The 26,165-nt window shown below is 47.6% G+C and overlaps 1 protein-coding gene across 1 annotated transcript; it reads right to left on the bottom strand.

Annotated features, from left to right (window-relative positions):
• Positions 1 to 530: 530 nt before the first annotated feature.
• Positions 531 to 25,422, bottom strand: Faxdc2 (fatty acid hydroxylase domain containing 2). Its single transcript, XM_032913830.1, has 8 exons — positions 25,318 to 25,422; positions 10,710 to 10,801; positions 10,526 to 10,629; positions 7,768 to 7,889; positions 3,785 to 3,990; positions 3,287 to 3,392; positions 2,800 to 2,966; positions 531 to 1,366 (listed from the first exon to the last, which is right to left on the bottom strand). The coding sequence occupies exons 2-8, from the start codon at positions 10,778 to 10,780 to the stop codon at positions 1,174 to 1,176; spliced, it is 969 nt and encodes a 322-aa protein (XP_032769721.1). The 5' UTR covers positions 10,781 to 10,801; positions 25,318 to 25,422; the 3' UTR covers positions 531 to 1,173.
• Between the last annotated feature and the right edge of the window lie 743 nt (positions 25,423 to 26,165).

Genomic DNA, 26,165 nt, shown 5'->3' with positions numbered 1-26,165 from the left:
TTAAACAGACTTTATTACATGCTGCTTTTGTTTGTTTTGTGGAGACATTAAGGCCTTAGTCACCAATATTCATGCCTTGTGGGCCATGTACCAGGACAATACTGCACAGGACCTGTTTGTCTGACTTGATACTGCTGCAGAGAGCGTTTCTGATGCTCGTGAAGAAGGGAATAGCTACCGGCCAGTGACGATGGTGGGATTGAGGCAGGTAGGCTGGCACTTGAAGGTGAGGGAAGGCTGCAAGGTCCTCAGTTGCCAGCTGGTCCATCAGATCTTGAGGTTTTGCTCTGTTGTCCAGGCCAACTTTAAACTAGGCCTAAACCCCAAGCAGCTGGAACTACAGTGCAAACCACTGTACCCAGCTGGGTTATTTTATAGAAGATAAAGTAGGGAGTTTTGTTGACTAACTTGAACTGAAAATGTTAGATCAACACAGTTGTGCTGGAACTTAACAAATGGTAATGGTGGCAGCCTCCCAGATCCAACCTAAATGCCAAGTTCCTAAGACCTCAGGATTCTTAACCATGTGCTGCCAGGGTGGGGCCTGGTAACGTTTTTTCTGGAGAAACTCTCCTGCTATAGTTCTCCCTGAGACATCTGGAAGAGATGGCCTGCCCTTTGGTAATGTTTTCTGAGACTCGTTGTTGGTAGAAGACTGGTTTGGATTTAGAGAGTAACTGACTTAGATCCTCCCTAACATGAATGGTCCTGGACCTGAGCCCCAGATTGCACAGGAGTTGGGGTGCACGTCCTAATAAAAAGCTGCTGTAGTTTGTCATTGTTTCTTCTAAGGGACTTGTGTCTGTGGAGAGCAAAAGTAAGTCAAGTTCTCTTGATAGGAAGCAGGGACCACATCTAGCATCTGACCTGTGACTGTTCCAGAATACCTTGGCTTTGAGTATGAGAAAAGCTTTTGGAGTCAATCCAACAGCACCCCATTCTCTGTATCCTGCCTAGGCCACAGGGGAGTTGTATGGGAGTGGAGCAGAGGACTAGGGGATTCACCCTGACTCAGTGATTTGTCTCGTCTGGCTAGCCTCCAGCTTAAATAGTTCTTCGCTAAATCCTAAGTGACATGAGAAGTAATTTGGGGGAAGCCTGGAGCCTATAATAACCTTAGAGTATGGTGGCCAAGGGAAGCAAATTGTTAAGGGCAGCATGGCCCCAGGCTGTCTACTGATGAGGGAGTGGGCCGGATGGTCCAAGTGCACTTCCTGTCTTCTTTGGAGGATCAGGGATGCTTTCTGAGAGTGGGGTGAAGCCCAACAGAATGACATGTCTCTCATAAGCCTTGGTCTGCTTAAACATAACATCAGTCCCATGCAGGTGGTCCATCACACCCAGCACCCCATAGCACTGGTTGAACCTGAAGGAAGGAAGAAAATTAACCAGCTAACACTGGTGGGAAGTTCTGAGTCTCTCATTTTTCTGTCCTCCTCTCCCGTAGGTAACACCACCCACCATGTTTCCCAGCTATATCTGTAGAGCCTGGGGTATTCCTTTGAAGGGTTCTGTTTGATGGTGATTTTTAAAAGATTTGTTTATTATATATAACTAATACTGTAGCTGTCTTGAGACACCCCAGAAGAGGGCATCAGATCTCATTGCAGATGGTTGTGAACCACCATGTGGTTGTTAGGATTTGAACTCAGGACCTCTGGAAGAGCAGACAGTGCTCTTAATCACTGAGGGATTTCTCTAGCCCGCTGTTAGTGAACCAAAGCTCACTATGTGTAGCTAGCTTTGAACTTGTAGCACTGCTTCTGCCTCAGCTTCCACAGTGATGGTATTTAAAATTGTGAGCCACTCTGTGATGGTTTTTAAACTGGAGAATTGGGCCGTGGGCCTTGCACATGCTAGGTGAGTACCTACCAGCCCCCTTTCTGTGTGTGTGACTACACACAGATCAACTGGAATGTCAGTGTCCTTCACCTCACCCACACTCCTTTCTTCCTACACCTGGAGTTCTCCTTTTTGGCTAAAGCTAGTAGCCAGTAAACACCAGCTATCCTGACTCTGTCCCCTGTGCTGAGTAAGCACAGAACAAGTTGACAATTATGTGAGTGCTGAAATCTCACGGTATAGGCCTGGCTGGCCTGGAACTCTCCCAGACCAGTTAACTCCACATGGAGCCCACCCACCTGCCAGGTCCTGGGATTAAAGGCTTGCCACCATTCCGCTGCTGCAGCAAGCACTTCAACTGCTAAGCCATCTCTCTGGGACCTCCCTACCTGCTTTTACTGTGTGATTCTGGTGTGCAGAAGTTAGAACTTCAAGCATACCTGGCCTATGCTGTTGTGGTAGGCTGAGAGGCTCCCTGCATCAAAACACCATGGAAGACCTTAGGAGGCAGGATCCCGCTGTGCACTGTGTATTTCGACTGGTGAGTTTAGAATGGTACCCAAGAGCCTGTGTTCTAAGTGTGTCTGGTGACCCAGGAAAAGCCTGGGTAAGGCCAGTTGCAGTGTGGCACATTTAATCCCAGCACTCAGGAGGCAGAGGCAGGCAGATGTCTGAGTTTGAGACCAGCAAGGTCTCATATATTAAGTTTTAGGACAGCCAGAACTACATAGAGAAACCCTGTCTCAAAACTAAGATGCTTCATTCAGTGTGTCAGGTTTTTATGTACATGGGTTCTGAGGAGAAGATTCAAGGCTCCCAAGATTCAGAAGGTCCAGATCCTAAATAATGATTAAAATTCACAACTGCAGGAAGAACCTGGTGTCAGGAAAAAAAGGAAAAGATCAAGGTGATAAACACCACCGTCTCCTGAGACGAGCAAGGATGCTGTTGGCTTACTTGAGATGGTGGTAGTCATGGAACTCAGGTGAAGGCAGGAAGGGTAAGTGGTAGCCACAGTGGGTGATCGAGCTGACGATGAGAACCAGGGATAACCACACGGTAATAGAGGACAAGTGAGAGCCCATTGCTAGAGGACCCACCATAACTGGCAACATGTTGGAAACCTGCAAGAGAAAGGAGGGTTCCAGGAGATGGAGGGACCCAGCTGGGTGTTCACTCTGCCCTGCATGATGCTGCAGGGAGATTGGTTGCCTCAGTTTGTAATGGGACACACTCGCTTAGCTTCACCTCCTCCTTGAACAGAATCAGCATGTAAGAGGTTGTTGGGAAGACTATGGTAATGGACACTGGGTACCTGGCACAGCCAAGAGATGGAGGCTATTCACTGAGGGGTGGGAGAGAGGAGGAAGAGGGGGAGGAAGAGAAGAAAGCAGGGCAGGGAAGCTTCGGCCTCTGTTTCTGGAGCCTTAGGAGCTGTATTTACCACATGTTCTATAGGGTCGGCGTATATTGAGATCAAACCAATGGGTGTTGTCCATTCATGATGTTTCTTGTGAACTTTCTTGAACAACTTTGGGTGGTGAAAGAGCCTGGAAAGATAATTGGTAACTGTCAACCCCCCTTTTCCCTTCATCCTAAGCAGATCATCAGAAAGCCAGGGTGGGAATGTGGTCCCCATCTGAGGTGCGGGCAACTACTCCTTGCCCTCCTCCAGTCAGTCTCATTGTGGATGATGAGGCTGGCTTAACATTGCCTGACAACTGCAGTGGTGAAGCAAACTGACGCCCAGAAAGGACTAGCAGGAAGCGGATGGGAGCCCTCTCTCCCATACATACAGCTTATTTTTTCACTGGGCATTGTTTCAAGTTGGAGAATCAGTTTTGTCTCTGGCAGTTACTGGGTATGGCCTGAGAATAGAGACCACAGTTTGCCGATGAGGGAGCTGTCCCAATGTGGGGCTGACTGCATGTAGGGAGCTCACCGATGTGAGTAGTAGAACAAGATTTCCTGTACAAGGGTGAAAAGGACCAGCTCCACTAGGATCCAGTGGAAGGTTGGCAGCTCTCGACAGCAGGGGTCTCCCGTCCACTTTAAGAAAGGATAGAAGATGACCAGCATGGGGAAAGAGATGACGCTCTGGTTGAAGATAACTGTGCAGATAGACTGACGCAGCTTCACAGGGTCTACCTGCCAGAGGACAGAACAGGGAGGAGCATGTGAAAAATAGGTTTCCACCTATTTTTCCCACTTTTAGGGTGGGTTTCTGGGGGTGACTGGGGTAGTCCTCAGTCTGGCAATGTTCCCACCAGAGCATAGGTTCTGTGGGCCAGCGTCCATCACTGCCTAATTCTGTCCCACAGTACTTTACACAGCCAAATACAGTTAAACAGAGAAACAGATGCTCAGTCATCTTAAAGGATTCCAGGAGAGATCTGTGACCTGAGAGCAGGCTGTCCTGCCCTAGGTTTACAAAGTGAACAAAGCCTCTACGTGGATTTGAGGCCAGCATGGGTAGGCCTCCACCTCCCTCAGCTTCCTCTGCTTGGGGCCAATCTAGTGAGGCTGAACAGACAAACTTGTCCCAAAAGGAAAGGCTAAATAGTCTCTTTGGTTATCAACCTTTGGGCTCCCAGCCTCCACAAGTGCCCTTGTGGCTACAAGAAACCTGCCAGGAATATATGGCCTGAAAATTAGGCACTGGTATGACTGGGCTACAGAAACAGGAAGGAAGCAACTTCCTTATGGGAAAGAGACTTAGAAAGGACAGTGCTCCTCCAGTGTCTCACGCCTGGAACAGTTCAGGGAAAAGCTATAGATTGTAGAGTATTTAAATGAATAAGTTAGTCTGTAGACGAGTCTCGTATATTTGTCCTACATTTCTGTCTGTATGGTTAAAACTTTCTTACTAGTAAATGTTTGGAAAAAGAGACAGATGAGAACAAGGACAGAGACTGTTTTAAGACGCTGCATAGATGGCTGAGACAATATAGACAGCTCTGAGAGACTACATAGATGTCAGAGGGCTTTGCCTTAAAAGTGAGTATAATGGGGGCTGGGGATTTAGCTCAGTGGTAGAGCGCTTACCTAGGAAGTGCAAGGCCCTGGGTTCGGTCCCCAGCTCGAAAAAAAAGAACCAAAAAAAAAAAAAAAAAAAAAGTGAGTATAATGGGGGGGGGGTGCCTGTGTGAAGTGGGGCCAAGGTCTGGTTTTGGTTTTGGTTTTTGAAACATTCTTGGCGGTTAGAGAGAGGACTCAGTGGTGAAGAGCACAGGCTCTTCCCAGGTAACCCAGCTTGATTCTCAGCATGCACATGGCAGCTCGCAACTGTCAACCTGACATCCTCTTCTCTGTGGGCACTGTATACAAAATGTACACAGACATACCTGCAGGCAGAACACCCATCTAAAGAAATAGTCACTTGCAGTCCTTATTGGTCCTCCTGCCTTCCTTTCAAATGCTGGGATTCCAGCTGTGTGCCACCACACCCAGCCAGGTTTGTGTTTTGTTTTTTAGAGATGGAACAATTAAAGCATTTACATGATCGTGCAAAGTGAAGCTGTGTTGTGGGAGAGAGGGGAGGTGGGAAGGAGGGAAGAATGAAGAAGCTGAGACCATTTCCTGGGGTAGGAAGGACAGGAGGCAGAAGTGGCAGGCACAGATGTGGACCAAAAGGAACGAAGGAGTGAGACAGGAGTGCTGAGAGCCGCGGGTGGGTCTTGCTTTCATTTCCTCAATGTGGTAGAAGCCAGGTCAGAAAGGAGGTGTTGAGAGAGGAGAGGTGTGCATAGGCAAGGAGATGAGAAGAGTGGCTGTGTGGGCAGGCTAAGATCCAAAGAATGCGGGGTTGGGGATTTAGCTCAGTGGTAGAGCGCTTCCCTAGCAAATGCAAGGCCCTGGGTTCGGTCCCCAGCTCTGGGAAAGAAAAAAAAAAAAAAATCCAAAGAATGCTGGCACGGCACACATCAGCATCCACTGCAGTGGGGTCCTGGGTCCTTCTGAAGTCAGCTTGTCCTACAGCTAGCCAGGGACTAGGTGGTCCCAGGGTCCTTCCTGTGTCCTCAGTCTGAAGCTCAGGTTGCTGGCCTTGGAGTTTCATGGGTTAAGCTCTGCCTCTGTAGCCTGGAAAGTTGAAACTTGAACTGGTCACTCACCTGCAGACCTTGGCTTCTGGGAGAGGCCCCAACATAACCTTACTGCTCACTAGTGATGGAAAGGTTTCTAGGTAATACATGATATTCAGAACTAAGGCCTAGCGGTTGGGGATTTAGCTCAGTGGTAGAGCACTTGCCTAGCAAGCACAAGGTTCTAGGTTCAGTCCTCAGTTCTGGGGGGAGAAAAAAGACAGAGCTGTGGCCTGGTGATACTCTGGAGCTGGAAACCCCCAGGGTGGGCCGGGACATGGCTCAGTGGGTAGAGTGCCTTCTTGGTATCCTTGGAGCTGTAGTATGACCCCCAACCCAGTGTGAGGTGGAAGGAAGATCAGGAGTTCAAGGTCATCCTCAGCTACATAGCAAGTTGGAGGCCAGCCTGGGCTACATGAGACCCTGTTTGGAATGGAAGAAGAGAAAAAAAGAGGTTCTAGTCTATCTCTGGTTTATCTCAGGGACCATGGCAAAGCCCCATCTGAACCATGACAATCATCAGATGCCTTAGACCAAATACTGACACAAAGGCCTCCAGTCTGTGTTCTTTCAGGGTGGGCAGGAGGAAACCCTCCCAACTGTCTGGTAGCTGTCATCTCAGGAGAAGACCATTTCAGAAGACTCTATCAAGACTTCTTTTTTCCCATCCTGCCTTTGGTGCCAGGCTGGGCAGACAGCCTTGAGAGCAGCGGTGACTCATGCAGGCACCTGGGCAGGTTAGGAGCTGATTGTCAGGACAGGGTTTGGGTGGAGCTATAGAATAGCTTGTTTTCAGAATCCTCCTCTGCCCTGTGTGTAAGGGAAGGCTGTCTCTCAGGTTGTCAGAGTACCAGGAAGGCAAGTTCAGGCTGCATTGTGGTGATTCAATCCCTACAGTAAGCACGTGGAGCTGCTCAGAAGCGAGCGCTGTTCCTCCCTTAACCGGCTCACACTACTGGTTGCAATGGATGACTAAGGAGGCTAGGAGGCTCTCCTTTAACCTCAGGCCTCGGGTGGCATAGGCAAGTGGATCTCCATGAGTTCGAGGCCAGCCTGGTCTACACAGAGAACCCTGTCGGGGGAGGGGGGAAAGAGGGAGGGGAAGGCTAAAAACAACTACATTTAGAGTCTGTACCAACACCTGGCATATTGTGGGTGACCCTGCTTGAGACAGGAATGTCTGGTTTCAGATCCGTGGTCTCAGTACCATGGATAGCATGCTGCTATCTCTGAGACCGGCAAGTCTTGGCTGAGGCAGTGATTTATCTTCCTGATATGTCATGGGGCAGCCTGGGCTGGGAATCAGGAGACCAGTACATCAGTACATTGTTCTAGACTGATCACTGGCTGAGAAGCTCCCCCCCGCACCCCCCCCCCGTGTGTGTGTGTGTGTGTGTGTGTGTGTATCTTTGTGCCCTGGTGTGCATCTGGAGAACAGTGTAAATAGAGTTGGTTGTCTCCATCTACTGTGTGGGTTCTGGGGATGAAACTCAAGTCTTCCAGCTTGACTGCAGTTGCTGAACCGCCTTTTAGATGGCCCCTTCTTTTTAGATAGGGTCTCATGTAGCCCAGGCTACATTCAAACTTCCTATGTAGCCAAGGATAGCCTTGACTTTCTAATCCTCCTGCCTCTACTTCCAGAGTGCTTGGATTATAGCTGTGCACCCTCACGTGTGCGTTAGGGATGGAACCCTTCTTTTGGGATAGACAAGCTCTCTACCAACCAAGTATACCCCTAGCTCCCTTCTCTTACCTTCTGAATTCAGGTCACCTCAATGATGTCTTCGACTTGCCCCAATGTTAGTCCTGCATTCCTAGCACTAAGAGATGCAGGGACACTTACTGGCTCATTCTTGTCAAGTTGGATGCGGTAGCGGGAGATGAAGGTGGGTTTTCCTGTTCTGTCCACCATCAGTAGAAGGCCATTGAAGCCCCAGAAGCACAGCCCTGGCACGAGGACAACACCTGAGGCAGAGAGCAAAGGGACTTAGAGCAACCCCAGGTACCACAGTGGCTCACCAGAAAGGAAAATGAACAGGCACATGGATCTGTCTCCTGCCGGTGACGCACTGTTCAAGTCCTAGCTATGGAACCTGAACAAGTCACTACGTGTCTGTATTTGTTCTGTCTTGTCTGTCTGTCTCTGTCCCCTTTGCACCGTGTGTGTGTGTGTGTGTGTGTGACAGGTGAGTGACGGTCTCACTGTGTAGTCCTGGCTGGCTATGTAGACCAGGCTGTCTTGAACAATATATTGCCCACTGCCTCTGCCTCTCAAATCCTGGGATTAAAGGTCTGTACCACCACACCTGAGGTTTTGGGTATTTTTTTTTACTTGTTTTGAAAAAGGGTCTCAGTCTCTCCCAGACCAGTTTGAAACCCACTGAATAGTCCCCAGTAGATCCCAAACTCTCAGCAATCCTCTTGCCTCAGCCACCTGCTAGGATAACAGGTGTTGCTGGTGTACCCTCTCAGCACAAGTAGTGGTGACACGTCCCTTTCCCCTCACAAGTGTTCCTACTTGGTTGCTGATGGCACCTGACCACCCCGTCTATCACTTCCCAACGCCTATGCTGTAGAAAACATCATAGGAAATACTGAGCAAAAGCAGGAGGCTCAGACGGTCAATGGTCGTCCTCAGCCACATTCTGGGACATACTGGGATACATGAAACCCTATGCCAAGAAGAAGGAAAATAGAGCCGGCAGGGTGGCTCAGTGGGTAATGGTCTTACTGAATCAGCCTGAGGAGCTGAGCCTCACCCCACAAACCATGTAGAAGTGCAGAGAGCAGTTACTGCCAAGTCATCTGCTGACCTCCACACACATAATGTGGCATATGCATGTCCCCGGCCACACCACACACAATAATAAATAAAAATAAAAAAAAAATACTTACCGAGATACACTTCATCTGGGCTCTTTGTGTCACATCCCGCTTCTCATGTCACTGGATGACCGATGGCAGTCATCCAAGGGACACAGTGGTGTTAACTGCACAGTGACCTCTTACTAGAAGATTGGAAATTCGGAGGAACAAGGACACTGCTTCACTGACCTCTGTCTCTATACCTGTCCTCTAGTCCTTTCCTGCCTCATCGAATACAGTGTCTGGGGTAGGAGGGGCACAGGAAGGACTTAACCAGTGTGAGGAGACCTCTGGTAGATCCATTCTGCAGGACAGTTGGATAGACTCTGAAGTGAAATAGACAGAAAGCAAGTACACATGGGTTTGTTCATAGAAAAGCTGACACAAGGGTTGGGGATTTAGCTCAGTGGTAGAGCGCTTGCCTAGCAAGCGCAAGGCCCTGGGTTCGATCCCCAGCTCGAAAAAAAAAAAAAAGAAAAAAAAAAAAAGAAAAGCTGACACAAGCTTAGCTGTTCACAGAAAAGCTAACAAGAAAAGCCAGGTGGTGGTGCTGCACTGCTGTGATCCCAGCACTTGGGAGACAGAGGCACGCAAATCTCTGGATCTGAGGTCAGCCTAGTGTATAGAGCAAAGTTCCAGAACAGCCAAGGCTACACAGAGAAACCCTGCCTCAAAGCAGACAGTCAGACACACACACACACACACACACACACACACACACACACAAATAAAAAGCACAAGGAAACCTAAAGTGGGGCAGGGGTGGGAGGGTTCAGTGGTTAAGAGCACTGGCTGCGGGGTTGGGGATTTAGCTCAGTGGTAGAGCGCTTGCCTAGGAATCGCAAGGCCCTGGGTTCGGTCCCCAGCTCCGAAAAAAAAGAACCAAAAAAAAAAAAAAGAGCACTGGCTGCTCTTGCAGAGATCTAGGGTTGAATCCCTGTCCATGGTGGTTCACAACCATTTGTAAATCTAGTTCCAGGGAAGCCAATACCCTCTTCTGACCCCCCAGCTCCTGAACACGGTGCACTCAGGCACGCGCACACATAAAGCACATCAATAGTATTTTTTTTTTTAATACAAGGAAACATTTAAAGAAGTCTGTCTGTTAGCAAGAGACGAGTCTTTCATGTGATACAACAGACCTGGCAAATTGAAATACTGTTGTCCATGTGGCAAGATGACTACGAGTATTCAATTACAACCTTGGTTAAGGGGTTGGGGATTTAGCTCAGTGGTAGAGCACTTGCCTTGCAAGCGCAAGGCCCTGGGTTGGTCCTCAGCTCCAAAAAAAAAAAAAAAAAAGAAAACCTTGGTTAAAAAAAAAAAAAAACAGCAGGTTGCAGGTTGGGCAGGTAGTGGTGTGTGCTATGATCCTAACACTCAGAAAGCAGAGGCAGGAGGAGGATCTCTGAGTTCCGGGCCAGCCAGGGCTGCATAATGAGACCCCGTGTGAAAAAAAACTACAAAAGAGCAGATTGGGCCCATAGCATAGAGCAGCAGACAAAGGAGCTTGCAGCTAAGACTGGTAACCTGAGTTCAATTCCCCAGAGCTATATGGTGGAAGGAGAGAACCAATTTCTGCATGTTGTCCTCTGACTACCACATGTGTGCTAAGGTAAGCTCATGCCGGTCCTTCACATGCACATGAAGTAAATATGATGATGATGATGATGATGATGTAGTGTGGGAAAAGAACAAATGTGGTGCCCAACACAGCCCTCCAGCTGGAACCTCACCTATAATGTACAGGATCCACTCGTTGCCTTCAAATGTAGACAGCAGTGTCTCCCACCGGGTCTGCCAAAAGTCACCAGAAGCACCCCAAAATCTCTGAGGATACCTTGGAAGGAGACAAGACTGGGAAGCCAGCTCTTCCATGCTGTGCCTCTCACCGCGCAGGTCTGGAGGGAGCATACTCACCATGTGACTGAGTTCCAGAAGGCAGCCAACAAGAGCAGCCCCGAGCCCAGGATGAGAGCTGTCCTCCTCATGGAGTCCCAGATGTGTCCTTTCTGTAGGAATTGAGAATGTCAGGCCCGTCAGGCTCCTGCTGCGAGCAGGCTGCTGACCTTTCCCAAGTCTGTGGAAGGCCCTTCCCTACCAGGGTTTTTGACTCTCTCTGGGTGTGCTTATGAAAATTAGACTTTAGGTTGGAGGAGGGAAGAAGATTGCCCCAAATACATCAAAAAGGTTGAGCAATGTTGCTGCCCGGATCTGGATAGGAAAGGCTTTTAGCAGCTGTGCCATGTGTGTCATCAGGCCTCTTGGCAAAGAAGTCTTTGCCACTCAATGTGTCCCACACACAACGGAGTCCTTCTGTAGCCATAAATTGATTTGGAACATGGTGCACTCTGTCTAGTCACTAAAATTAGAATGTCATTTTGGAGCAGCCATCCTTAAAGCCTTGGAGTATATAAGAAACATAATAGAGGGCTGGAGAGATGGCTCAGTGGTTAAGAGCACTGACTGCTCTTCCAGAGGTCCTGAGTTCAATTCCCAGCAGCCACATGGTGGCTCACAGCCATCTGCAATGGGATCCGATGCCCTCTTCTGGTGTGTCTGAAGACAGTGACAGTGTACTTATATATAAATAAATCTTAAAAAAGAAATAGAATCAGGGCATGGTGATACATAACTTTAATTCTAGCACCCAGGAGGCAGAGGCAGGTCGAGCAGATAGATCTCTGAGTTCAAGGCCAGCCTGCTCTATATAGTGAGTTCCAGGCCAGCTAAGGCCATGTAGACTGACCTTGTCTCAAATAACAAAAGAACAGAAGAATATGGAGCCCCAGTACCCCCTAACTAGCACAGCGGGAGGGCAGGTGCTTACCTGGTTGGACTTCTCATGGCGTCTTGGGCTTTCCGTGTCTCCTGTCATCTGGAAGATAAAGTACAGGTTTCAGAGTCTTTACCACATGCAGCTGGAGAGCGGACAGTGGAGGAAGTCGAGGCTGGCACCAGACAAACTGATCCTAGAATTTATCCTGGAGAAACAAATTAGCAGCAAATCACTAGGGAGAGGCAGAAAGGAAGCGTGAGGAAGAGGCAGAGACGAGGAGTGTGAGGTCTCCTGACGCTGAAGGCGCAGTTTCATACGCAGCTGATTTTGAGGGATGGCTCAGCAGTTGAGAGCACCGGCTGCTCTTGCAGAGGACCAAGGTTCAGGTCCCAACACACCCTATTTTTTTTTTTTTTTTTTTTTTTTTTTTTTTTCTGGAGCTGGGGACCGAACCCAGGGCCTTTGCTTGCTAGGCAAGCGCCTACCACTGAGCTAAATCCCCAACCCCTATTTTTCTTTATGGCACTTCTTGCTGCTTCTACTCCATTCCGTTAGTGTCTCTGATGGTTGTTCTCTGGGAAGTGTCATACCGAGGACAATTAGGGCATGCTGCAAGGCCCTCGTGGCTGCAAGGCCCTCATGGCTGCAAGGCCCTCATGGCTGCAAGGCCCTCGTGGCTGCAAGGCCTTTCCTTGATTTTCCCTTGGCTGTCCTACTGAGTAGCCTGTTTGTTTTGTTTTGTTTTTAAAAATATTTTTTAAGATTTATTTATTTTATTTATGTGAGTACACTGTCTCTGTCTTCAGACACGCCAGAAGAGGGCATCAGATCCCATTACAGATGGTTGTGAGCCACCATGTGGTTGCTGGGAATTGAACTCAGGACCTCTGGAAGAGCAGTCAGGGCTCTTCACCACGGAGCCCGGGCTTTCCGTTTTGGATGATGTTTAACTGTACTCTTTTAGCTGTCATGCTTGGTTTCTCTTGCTCTAGACAGATGCAGAGCAGCTGCGAGACTGGAGAAAGGAGACCATGCTTGTCCTCGGTGTTTGGAAGCAGTTGACACTCACTGTGAATGACCCCACAGTAGGCCAGAGCCCGAGGCATCTGAATCCCAGCTTCAGCTGGGGTTGCAGGTGGGGCAGTGTATGACAGAAGATGGAGTTCAGGATGCCTGGGGTGGGATAGGCTGCTGGGCCTGCTTGTCCCCTGCCCTTGAGAAGTTCTTCAGTGAAGGTGCCAGGCAGGGATGAAAGGACCTGGCAGACTCATATCTGTACCACAAGGAAGCCTCTGGCACTCTTGAACACTCCAGAGCTGAAGCCTTGGTCCAAACCTGAGGCAGCTGCCTCTGCTCATTATGTGGCTTACCAAGGGTTTGTGAAGCATTGGCTTTGATGCAGAGTTTTGCAGTCCAAGCCAGCATTAAACTTGACTTTGAACTTCTGAGCCTTCTGCCGTTGTCTCCCAAGTGTTGGGAGTCAAACCCAGGGTTTCATGCTCAGGGATGCTCTTCCGGAGGTCCTGAGTTCAATTCCCAGCAACCACATGGTGGCTCACAACCATCTGTAATGGGATCCGATGCCCTCTTCTGGTGTGTCTGAAGACAGCTACAGTGTACTTCTATAGAATAAATAAATAAATAAATAAATAAATAAATAAATCTTTGAAAAAAAAAATAGGGTTGGGGATTTAGCTCAGTGGTAGAGCGCTTGCCTAGCAAGTACAAGGCCCTGGATTCGGTCCCCAGCTCTGAAAAAAAGAAAAAGAAAAAAAAAAGAAAAAATCTCTGGACTCAGCCTCCAAAGTACTGGGATTCCATGTGTGTACCATCTCAAGTGGCCCAGACTGGGTTTCACTGTACACAGAGGAGGCTGAACTTTGAGTTAGATCACATACATGGTTTTAAGGGGGAGGACTGGTTGTTCCAGGTCATCCTCAGTTACTTAGGGAGCTTGAGGCCAGCCTGAGCTACAGGAGACCTTTGTGTCAAGATAAGTTTGATTCAGCTGTGTGAATGTAGTGACTGCCATCGAAGATAATCTGTCTTGCCATTATGCGTTTCCATGGAGATGCAGCCTACTCTCTGGAAGCTTTCTGTGGGGTGCAACTGAAATCCAGGTTTTTGGTTTTTAGAATTATTTATTTTATGTGTGTGCATGTTTTGCCTACATGTTATGCCTGGTGCCCATGTAGTTCAGAAGATGGTGAAAGACATTTTTGGTGTGTGTGTGAGTATGGGTGCATGTGTGAGGTCAGAGGGCAACCTCAGTGTTCCTCTGTTCACCACAGTGCTGGCATCCTCCTGTCTCTGCCTCCCATCTCATTATAGGCGTGCTGGAATTACAGACCCATATCACTGCGCCTGCTTGTCTGTGACTTCATGTTCAGGTCCTCCTGCTTCTGTAGAAAGTGGTTTTATCTCCACTGTCTCCTCAGTCCCTGGACAATCCCACTTTAACCCTCCTGTTCTTGGAATTAAATCAATATTCCACTGTATTTTTTAATTAATTTATTTATTATATATGAGTACACTGTAGCTGTCATCAGACACACCAGAAAAGGGCATCAGATCTCATTATGGAAGGTTGTGAGCCACCATATGGTTGCTGGGATTTGAACTCAGGACCTCTGGAAGAGCAGTCAGTGCTCTTAACCACTGAGCCATCTCTCCAGCTGTTCTTCTATTTATTATTTTTAAGTTTGTTTTATATGCACAGGTGTTCTACATCCACAGTGTGTACACTGCACCACACCCCCACTGTGCTTCTTTCTATACTGTTTTTATTTGTTCTGTGTAGGCAGATGTTTTCCCATGTGTGTGTGTCTGTGTGTGTGTCTGTGTGTGTGTCTGTGTGCGCGCGCACGCGCATGTGCGCGCGCGCGCCACATGCCTGCCTCCATTGCACATATTGAGATTTTTGTTCTCTAACACAATCCTGTATATGAAACCCTATATATGAAATCCTATATCTAAAAACTGGCTTATGAGGCAAGGGTGGCGGTTCCCACAACTCAGGGAGTAGAGGAGGGAAGGAAGATCATTGTGAGTTCAAGGGTCTGGAGAGTTCAGTTATCACCCGGACCCACATGGTGGGAGAAGAGAGAAGAGAATGGACTTCTAAAACACTCTCTCTCTCTCTCTCTCTCTCTCTCTCTCTCTCTCTCTCTCTCTCTCTCTCTCTCTCTCCCCTTTTCCTCACATCAAAGAAAGAAAGAAAGTAATTTAAGAGAATCGAAAGAGGTAGGAGAGATGGACGACCCAATGCTGTAAGCAAATACTGCTGTACAGAGGACTAGTTTGGTTCCTGGTGCCCACAGCACATGGATCATAACTGATGCTAACTCCAGCTACAAAGGATCTGACACATTTCTGACTTCCACAGGCACACACACACACACACACACTCACATACACACATGCACACACACACATACACACATGCATACACACATGCATATCCACACATACACGCACATACACACACATACACACACATACACACACATACACACACATACACACACATACACACACAGGCACACACAATCACACACACACACACACACACACACACACACACACACACACACACACACACACACACACACACATACACACACACATACATACACACACACACGCACACACACACACACATACACACACACACACACACACACACACACATACACACACACACACACACACACACACACACACACACACACACACACACACACACACACACACACACACATACACACACACACACACACACACACGCATACACACACATACACACACATACACACATATACACACACATACATACGCACACACTCATACACACATGCATATACACACACACACAGGCATACACACACGCACACACACACATGCATATCCACACACAGATGCATACACATACACAGAAGTAAAAACTTTTTTTTTTTTTTTCTTTTTTTTCGGAGCTGGGGACCGAACCCAGGGCCTTGCGCTTGCTAGGCAAGTGCTCTACCACTGAGCTAAATCCCCAACCGTAAAACCTTTTAAAACAACAAAAACCCTGAACTGCAAACAGAAAGATGGAGAAACTTGTGGATGGGTATGACCAAGACACTATATGGAATTGTAATACACTTTGCTTTTACTGGGTCAACCTGGAATCAATAAACAAATTACAGTGTTTCACTTCATGTTGTAAGAGTGGCTTATTTATTTATTTATTTATTCATTTGAGACCTGGTCTCATGGAGTCTCAGCTAGCCTCACCAGGTGACTGAGGATGACCTTGAAGTCCGGATTCTTCTGTTTCCACTTCCCCTGGGCTGGAACTCAAAGTATGTGTCCTACCCCTTGCAAGCATGTTTCTTATCTGAAAGATAACAAGTGCTGGCAAAGACCCAGGAGAAGGGGATCTCAGACACTCACAGAGGGATTGAAACTTGCCCAGCCATCACAGAAATGAGCACAGACGCGTCTCGGACATTAAAAATGGACCTTGTGTTGGGGATTTAGCTCAGTGGTAGAGCACTTGCCTAGCAAGCGCAAGGCCCTGGGTTCAGTCCCCAGCTCAAAAAAAAAAAAAAAAAAGAAAAAAAGAAAAAGAAAAAAAAAATGGACCTTGCACCTCAGTTGATGCACACCTTTAATCCCAGCAAGCAAAACTAAAACAAAACAAAGCAAAAATGGAAGTAACGTGTGAGCCAGTCAAATCTCTCCTGGCAGATACACACAAGGCTCTATATACTGTATCTTAACTAGTGTGCTACTATTGTGAGGAGACACCATGGCCAAGGCAACTTGTAAAATAAAATATTTAATTGGGGCTTGCTTACAGTTTCAGAGGGGTTAACTCAGGTCACCATGGGAGGGATATGGCAGAAGGCAGGCAGGGATGGTGCTGGAGAAGACGCTGAGAGCTCACATCTGATCTGCGAGTTGCCCACCCCCAGTGATATGCCTCCTCCAACAAGGTCACTCCTAATCCTTCCCAAACAGTTCCACTGGGGACCAAGGTTACAAATATATGAGCCCATGGGGACCATTCTCATTCAAACCACCAAACTCTGTCATAGAGATGTTCACATGCCCCTACCCATTGCTACTCTATTCATAATACCTAGGACATGGAATGTATAATGAAAGTGTGGAGGGGCTGGAGAGATGGCTCAGCGGTTAGAGTACTTGTGGCACAATCATGACACAATCATGAAGCCTAGCGCTTTTGACCCTGGAACCCATGTAATGAGCCAGGCATCCCACAAACACCTGTAAATCCAGCTCCAAGGGATCCAATGCCTTGTGATCTCCAAGGGTGCACACCTGCACACACCTGCACTCATGCGTGAGTTCATGCTCTGGGGCACGAGTGCTGGGTGCTGAGACAGTGTAGACGTTCGAATGCAGGGTTAACCTGACCAAGAAATTCAAACTGAAGAAATGGAAAAGTGCTTACTTTCTGATGAGCTAAGAACCTGATTGGTGGTGGATGTGGTGTAAACCCTGGACTTACCCTCTGGTCCCTAACCGCTCGCTCCATTGCTTAAGTGGCCATGCAAGGCCATGTCCACTGTGGGGTTCACCGAGATTTGTAAAGTTGGGCTGTCCAAGTATTTGGCTTCCTTGAGCCAGCTGTACGATGTTTTATTTGTGAGTTAAAATAAAATTATTTTAGTCTAGAAAAACTTTTTTTTTTTTTTTTTTAATAAAAAGAGGTGCGATGTTGCTCAGTGATAGAGGATTTCCCCTGCTTAGGAGCTCTGAATATTTATTTATTTATTTATTTATTTATTTATTTATTTATTTTTTAGGAGCTCTGAATTTAATCTTCATACTCACAAGGAAGGGAGGGAGGGAGGGGCAACTTCATTGTTCACCAACAGCGAATGGACAAATCAAAACTGAGATATCTAACAGAACAGTACTTGTCCGTACAATGCCAGGAAAAGTCCTAAAGATGGATGGAACTGGAGACCATTATGTTTGGAGAACTAAGCCCACACAGAAACCAGCACCAGGGTTTCTCCTGTCAGAATCTAACAAAGTCGAAAACATCCATTGAAAGGACTAGAGGTTCTAAGTGTGTGGCGACGGACAGTCCAAGAGAGGGAGCCGGGGCGGGGAGAGGTTATCATAGCATTTAAGTTACAGTTAGGAGCCAACTGACTCTCTGAGGTACTGTTGATCAGTGAGTTCGAGGCCAGCCTGGTCTACAGAGCAAGGTCTAGGATAACCAGGGCTACACAGAGAAACCCTGTCTCGAAAAACAAAAACAAAGCAATTTTTTTTTCAGTTGGGCTCAGGGTGGCAATGCACGCCTTTAATCACAGCACTCAGGAAGCAGCAGAATGTGCGGTGAGAGTATCTCTGAGCTCCAAGCCAACCAGGGCTCTGTAGGGAAACACTGTCTCAAAATTCAGTGTGTGTGTGTCCGTGTCCGTGTGTACCCTTAGCGGCCAGAAGAGAACATCGGATCCACTGAAACGTTAAATGCTAGGAGGTTGTGAACCACCTGATGGGGGTTATTGGAAACTGAGCTCCTGTCCTCAGGAAGAGCAGCTCGAGGTCTGAACTGCTGAGTCATCTCTCCAGCCCCGCCCCTCCCCTTTCTCTACCTCTGAGGCCTCCCTAATCCGAAAGCTGGAAGATACTTTAGGCTGCTCTTGTGTGTGGTAGCTGGTAAGAGAGCAGCATCACAGAGGTCTGCAGGGAATTCCATCCTCGCAGTCCGCAGTCCGCAGCTTGTGAAAGCACAAGCTCAAACAGCAGGATCCTGACCTTTGCTCTGCGTGCAGGTGAGGCGTTGGCAATGCCTAAAAGGTCCTGACATGAGGCTGGGAGCCGGCTCAGTGGGTCAGCATTTGCTAGGCAGGATCCAACCCGATTTTGATGTCAGCCACGTGAAGGCTCCAGTCTTTAATCTCAGCACTTGGAGGTAAGATGAGGGGCAGAGATAGACAACTAGAGATAGGAGACTCTGCGGGAAGTTGAATAACAGAAAGAGAAGAGAGAGCTTGCCTCAAAGCAAGCTGAACGGAGAGAACCAATTCCAATTCCTCTGACCACACGCACGCATGCACTCACCCTTATACGCACACTAAATAAATGGATTAATAAAAGAGATCCGAACATTATCATCTAGCCAGCAGCTTCCTGCGAAGGAACAAACATCCTTGTTCCCTCCCTTAAGAGTTAATCCAAGGGCTGGAGACATGGTTTAACGGTTAAGAGCACTGACTACTCTTCCAGAGGTCCTGAGTTCAATTCCCAGCAACCACATGGTAGTTCACAGCTCTCTGTAATGGGATCCGATGCCCTCTTCTGGTGTGTCTGAAGACAGTGATGGTGTACTCACATACATTAAAAAAAAAAAAAAAAAAAAGAGTTAATCCAAGTGGGTCTGTTAATCACCTGGTCAGGAAAGAGGCCCTGTCTAAGGACTTTAAGAAATAGAATAAAGGGCTGGAGAGATGGCTCAGGGGTTAAGAGCACTGACTGCTCTTCCAGAGATCCTGAGTTCAATTCCCAGCAACCACAGGACAGCTCACAGCCATCTATAGTGAGTTCTGATTCTCTCTTCTGGCCTGCAGTTGTACACGCAGATAGAGCACTCATACACATGAAATAAATGAATACATCTTTAAAAAGGGGAGAGAGAGAAATAAAGTGCCTCCTGAAGATGTCCACTGGCACAGTGGTCTCTTGCATTGTCTGTTCTCCATCTTTAAAGCATCCAAATCTGGGGTTGGGGATTTAGCTCAGTGGTAGAGCGCTTGCCTAGCAAACACAAGGCCCTGGGTTCGGTCCCCAGCTCCGAAAAAAAGAAAAAGAAAAAAAAAAAAAAGCATCCAAGTCTGCTCTGCCCTCCAGAGTGTCTTGATTGACTATTATGAATTCTGTCTTCTGTAGGCCAGTGCATATCTGAATTCTTTTCATGGAAATCACATGGACTAGGGGTTAAATAGGAGGCCCCAGGAAAATCCAAGTTCGACTCAAATTTGACAGAAATTTAATGGCAGAACTTGAATCTGGTGCTCACATCCTCTGAGAAAGTACAGGATGGCTTGAAGGCAGGAATGAGTATCACAGACTGGATGGTCAGAGGGAGGTCAGCACGCTGGCCATGAACAGTGCACTAAGGTGTGGTACCCTAGCAAACAACATGCTCTCTGACGTCATCATTTTGTCCAAACAGTGTTGCAAATCGGGGCTGGAGATGCAGTTCTAGGGACTGGTGCCAGAAGCCCTGGTTCCCATTCCTTGTATTGCATAAATTGGGTGCAGTGGCAAATGCCTGTAATTCCAGGACTCAGGAAACAGGCAGAAGGAACCAGGTAAAAGCTAGATACAACAGTGCATATCTGTGCACATCTGTAACCCCAGAGGCAGGGAGTGGAGTCCCCAGAAGCTCACGTATACTCTAGCTAGCCTAGAGTATACATCCAGTTGTGAGTGACAAGAGAAACCCTGTGTTGGATAAGATGAGGCTGTTCTCCCGCACATCCACACTCTCACGCATGCCCACACACATTAAGATAAATAAATAAATGAAAGACCTTCAAGGTTAGCATCAGCTGATATCAGATTTGAGGCCACACTGGAACATACAAGACCCTTCGAATTTAAAGAAAAGAGAGCCATTCCTTGTTCCTCTCTTACAAAATAGAATTAGGTAACTCTTCTGGATGATACAGTGTTCAGAAGAGTGAGTTGCATTTACTATCAGGGACGTGTTCGGGAAGAGAAAACAAGACAATAATATGCACTAAAAAACAAGCTCTCTGGTATAATGATGAACTGATTCTCCCTTAAAGAGAACTTGGCTTGCACTATTTTTCCAAATTTAATGCTTTTCAGCATTGGTCTGTGGGAAGCAGATGGTAGGAGCTGTGCTGGCTTATTTCAACAAACAAAAACCAAACAGACCCAATTTAGATAAATTTTACCTCAAGAATCTAAATACTAGCTGGGCAGTGGTGGCACACACCTTTAATTCCAGTACTCAGGGGGCAGAGGCGGCAGAGTTCTGAGTGCAAGGCCAGTCTGGTCTATAGAATGAGTTTCAGAACAACCAGGGCTCACAGAGAAAGTCTATCTCAAAAACAAAACAAAAGGTGGGCAGAGTGGAGACAGTATTGTATTGAGGTTATCTATGGACCAATTTTTCCAGATTGTCTTTCAGATTCAAGGTTCCTGGGTGATCTGTGTGGAAGATGAATATCTTTTATATCCTGTCACCTCCCCAGATGACACTGCTGATGACATTGACCTAAACAGAAGGACCCTGGCTGGATAAACAGAAGGATTGTCATTGGGTAAATAAGCCTAAGGGGGCGGGTCCCATTTACTAGAAAAGCAGAATTCTTTTTCTTTTCTTCTTTTATTTTATGAATATGAGTACACTGTAGAGGTCGGACACACCAGAAGAGGGCATGTGAGCCGCCATGTGGTTGCTGGGAATTGAACTCAGGAACTCTGGAGAGCAGTCAGTGCTCTTAATCGCTGAGCCATCTCTCCAGCCCCAAAAAGCAGAATTCTTAAGGGGTTCCTGTTTGTTAGAAACCACTCAGGGGTTGGGGATTTAGCTCAGTGGTAGAGCACTTGCCTAGCAAGCACAAGGCCCTGGGTTCAGTCCCCAGCTCTGAAAAAAAAAAAAAAGAAAAAAAAAAAAAAAAGAAACCACTCATACCCATTCAGGAACTCCCTTAACCTTCCCCCAAAGGTCAACTAACTTAGGTAAGGGATGTAGATCTTGACAGCCTGTATCAGCTCAGACCCCCAGCCTGCTGACATACACACACACACATACATACTTACATACACACATACATACCATACACACACATACATACATACATACCATACATACACATACATACACAAACACACACATTAATATATACATACACATACATACATACATACATACATACACACACACACACACACACACACATACACACATATATAATCTGCTTGCCTTAGCACCATATTGTTCCTCTCTCTGCCCCACTTTGAGCCCCAATAAATCTTCCATTGTGCCCACAGAGTGGTCTAGTTTGGTAGTTTCTCTTCGCCGTGGCTTATGTATGTGTATTGTCCTTATATGATGGCTATCCTTTTTTTTAAAGATTTATTTATTTTATGGATATGAGTACACTGTAGCTGTCTTCAGACACACCAGAAGAGGGCATCAGATCCCATTACAGATGGTTGTGAGCCACCATGTGGTTGCTGGGAATTGAACTCAGGACCTCTGGAAGAGCAGTCAGGGCTCGGCTATTAACCTCTGAGCCATCTCTCCAGCCCGATGGCTATCATTTATATTAAAATGTTTTATTATATTTTAATTAGCTTATTTGTGGGTGTGCTCACATGCAGGCCATAACACACACGTGGGGTTCAGAAGGCAACCTCTAGGAGTCAGTCTTCTCTTTCTACTGTGTGATTCTGGGGATGAAACTCGGGCTCTCAGGCTTGATCACAAGTGCCTTTACTGAGACACTCTGAAGTTTTACTTCTTTGTAAACATCTTATATTATTTTAATTTTTTTTAAGTTTGTTTGGTTGGTCAGTTTTGAGACAGGACTTCTCTGTGCAGCCCCGGCCGTCCTGGAACTCACTCTGCAGACCAGGCTGGCCTCAACCTTAGAGATCTGCCTGCCTTTGCCTCTCAAGTGCTGGGATTAAAAAAGCGTGCTCCATTGAAGGCGTTTATGCTTGAGATGAAACTGAGTACTGAGTTCTACTTAGGCAAGAGCTGTGCTTATGTGTACAAAGCAAAAAACAATACAGTGACTCCTGAAGGCAAACCAAACCAAACCAGAGTGATCTGGGGAAAGTAACTCAGGCCCATGGAAACAGTGGCATGGTTCAAGCCACATTCCGAAGCAACCTTCCTGCAAGGGCTCTGGACACAGAATCCGTGTGATGCTGTACCCATCCCAGATTTAAACTAATGGAGAGTAAATAAATAAAAGTAGATTTGGGGGAAAAAAAAGCATGCTCCACCATGCTTAGCTTTATTTTTTAATTATTCATGCCTGTGCATGGGTATGGGCGTGTAGCTTTTATATGTAAACACAGTGTCTGTGAGGAGGGCGTTGGATTCCTCTGGGGCTGGAATTAAAAGCAGTTGTGAGCTGCCCATTGTGAATGCTACAAAGCTCAGGTCCTCTGCAAGTGCAGCAAGAGCCCTGAACCACCGAGCTGTCTCTCCAGCCCCTGACTTACTGATTTTGTACTAACTCCTCTGCCTCCACGTACAGGGCCAGGGCCATAGGTGAGCAGTGAGCGGTGTGAGCGGTACCACGCCCAGCTTGCTTTGTCTTTGCAGCAGGGTCTCTCTAATGTGACCCAGGATTATGATCTCCTCCTCGCAGCCCGAAAGCCGTGATCACAGGTGTGTGCCATCACACCTGGCCCCAGGAACTCTTCTAGGATAAGAAAACAAAAAACCAGTCTCAACCAACTTTGCTGGTGTAGCTGTCTGCTTGGAGTCCGGCTGAAGTGGGCAGAGCTGGAAGAGTTTCAAGCTTGGGATCTACAGTATCTCCCAGGTCAGGCAGGACTGGCATCCTGTCTAATAAAACAAAAACAAGATGTGTGTAGTAGGTTAGGGCTAGCCTCTCAACACTTGCCAGGAAGAGTGGGAAGAGTCAGGAATTCAAAACTAGCCTTACCCTAATGAGGTTGAGGCAGTGCGGGCCACATGAAACCCTCTCAGAGAAACAAACAAACAAAATCAATGTCAAACAAACAAACAAACAAACCCACATCTAAAACTAGATCCAGACCTCATGGTCATCTGCTCCTCCTGCCTCTGTTTTGTAACTCAAGAGACAGACGAAGACAGCAGTGGTGACTTGCTTCTGGGCTGGGAAGACCATTCAGCGGGTAAGGGGACCTGTTGCTTAAGCAAGAGGACCCGAGTTCAAATCCCTAGAAGCCACCTGAAAATGCAGGCATGGCCAATAAGCTTTTTGCTGCCGTACACTGAACCCTGGGTATTTATGGGCTTGCTAGTAAGGCGAGTAGGGCTTGCCTGGCTTCCAGTTAGCGTGGACACCTTGCCTTAAAGGCATAGTAGGACGGTGCTGGAGAGATGGCTCAGTGGTTAAGAGCACTGACTGCTCTTCCAAAGGTCCTGAGTTCAATTCTCAGCAGCCACACGGTGGCTCACAACCATCTGTCCTGGCATCTGGTGCCCTCTTCTGGTGTGACAGCGACCTGCACGCAGGCAGGCGTGCATATCCACACCTGTACATGCTAACAGAAATAATGTTTTTAAATGACTCATTCCAAACCCTACAAGGCCTCTGGAGGAAGCCAGGATTCTTAACATTTTCCTACAAGCTCCATGTTCTTTAGGAATTCTATTTCACAGGCGGAGAGATGGGAGTCAGCAACTGTCAAGGCTCCGCCCACCCCTAACTGTTTGCATCCTAGGGGAAAAGCCCTCCAGTCACCAGCCTCAGGCGCAGCAGCCCAGATGAGCACTTTTCTGCAGAAGGCTCGCGAGAGGAGAGCATCATCGGCCCTGGTTTGTGAAAAGGCAGATGGAAAGGTGGCTCATAGTGATACTGAATGAGACGAAAGGTTCCCAGGAGGTGAGACTCCGCTTGGGCAGTGTCCCCTCCCCCACGGTGCTGCAGTCCTTAAAGAGCTCTGGCAGCTTCTGCAATCCCAGCCGCGCTGGATGCCGAAGTGGGTAGATCACAAGTTCACAGTCATCCTGGACAACTTGGCCAAACCTCCTCGTCTCAAAATCAAGTTAAATGCAACCAAGACAGGGGTGTAGCTCGATGGGAAAGCACGGGTCTGGCACGGGTCTGGCACGGGTCTGGCACGGGTCTGGCACCGGTAAGGCCCTGCGTTCTATCCCTCATACAATTTTAAAAATCACAGTGCTTGCCTGTTGTGTTTACAGTGGCATTAAAGCACAAAACACAAGCTGGGCAGGTAGCCCACACGCAGGAAGCGCAAAATAAGGAAAGTCTTGTGTGTTTTGCTTTGTTTTCCTTCCAGAATGTGCGGAGCGCTTGTGGCTGAACGCTTCTACCCCTTTCCTTCCTGCTGGTGGCTTGCTTGGTAAAAGTGGAAGCGCGCCCTCTCTTGCATTTATTTTATCAAACTGACTTGATCTCTCTGCCTCAGCCAGAGACATCTGTTTGGAATTTTACAAGCAAAACTGACAGCAACTCACAAGCCACAGCATCCTGTCTTGTCCAGCTTAAGAACCAAAGGCCTCTAGGGCCACCCTGCAAACCACTTGTCCACTGCTAGCTTTGGTGGGTGACCTTCTAGGACTACTGGACACACCGACTGTCTGAAACCTGAAGCCACTGTATGTCCTCCTGGAGGAGCCTGGAGGCGCTTTGATCTGGCTGCTTAGCCCACACCCCACACATCCTTCCAGAGACCTAGAGTGGCAGTTCTTCCCAGTCCTGCCTCCCAGCGGTCTCTTTCAGTTTCACTTCCCTTTCCGGAACTGTTCCACCCCACAGGCTTTAGCAGAGGACCCAGTTCGTTAGAACGACGTCAGTTTTGAGAAAAGCAACGGTTATGGAGGGGATAGAAGGTGCAGACACCGGCAGGTGGTGCTGGCTCTTTGAGGACCAGGTAGAGAACAGTCCAGACACACTTCACCTGTGGAGGACGGGAGAGGACAGGCTGATCGCTAAGGGGGACTTGGATATGTCCTACCCTTCCCGCATAGCCCCTTCCCAAGAGTCCCCTGCTCACCTCTGCAGAGGGGCTGTTCCCAAGCGTCCCTGTCAACAAACCACAAGTGCAGCCTGCAGTGGTTCTGGGTTTTGTGGTTGCTGTGTCGCAGGCTAACCTTGTTGTCACCGGGCTCAGCTTGGGTGGGTCTGGAGGCTGGCCCTGGTGATCGCATTACTGGGCTGCCGACTGGCTCTGACCTTGCACGTGATGAGAAAAAGTTTAGGTCTGCGTGGGCTGGAAACAGAATGCCTTTCTTTTGGAAGGACATGTCCTTAAGGAGAGAAACAGGGCCTGGGCCAGATTCTGCTCCCCTGGAACTTTCTTTTTCCCTTTGTCCTCTCTGATTGTAGAAAATGTTAATAAACAGGAAACCTGGATGAAGAAAAGATGTGGGTGGTAAGCAATGGAACAGTGAGTCCAGACTGATAAAAAGACTAGAGGACTGACTGCCTCAGTTTACCTTTGCTCTTCCCCTCCCTGCCCCTCCCTCTTTTAAAAAAATATATATAGTGCATGTATTTAAATTTTTAAATTTCCATTTTTAGGGTTATCTGAGACAGGATCTCTCTGCATAGACCAGCCTGTCTTGGAACGATGTAGACCAGGCTATCCCGAAACTCAGAGATTCCCTTCTTGCTGCCTCCTGAGTGCTGCGATCACATACCTTTCTTTACATTTACCTGTGTATGTGTCTATCTGCTTCTGTGTGCACCACTTGACTGCACGTACCCACGGAGGCCACAGATTCTGATCGTCTGATTCCCAGAGCTGGATTTACAGGCTGTTGGGAGCTGCCCCATGTGGATGCTGGGAACAGAATTGAGTCTTCTACAAGAGCAGCAAGTGCTTGTAACCTCTGAGTGATT

Source organism: Rattus rattus, chromosome 9, assembly GCF_011064425.1.
Source record: "Rattus rattus isolate New Zealand chromosome 9, Rrattus_CSIRO_v1, whole genome shotgun sequence".
Lineage (NCBI taxonomy): Eukaryota > Metazoa > Chordata > Mammalia > Rodentia > Muridae > Rattus > Rattus rattus.
The sequence above is the reverse complement of the archived record's forward strand: the minus strand, read 5'-3'. Positions and strand labels throughout refer to the sequence as shown.

Bases quoted from the DNA above. Each gene is read 5' to 3' on its own strand.
- Faxdc2 (XM_032913830.1), bottom strand. From the start codon at position 10,780: ATGAGGAGGACAGCTCTCATCCTGGGCTCGGGGCTGCTCTTGTTGGCT. The intron at 3,991-7,767 runs GTAAGTGTCCCT...GTCCTCTGGCAG, and splicing joins AACTTGACAAGAATGAGCCA to GTAGACCCTGTGAAGCTGCG. The intron at 3,393-3,784 runs GTGAGCTCCCTA...TTATCTTTCCAG, and splicing joins TTGTTCTACTACTCACATCG to GCTCTTTCACCACCCAAAGT.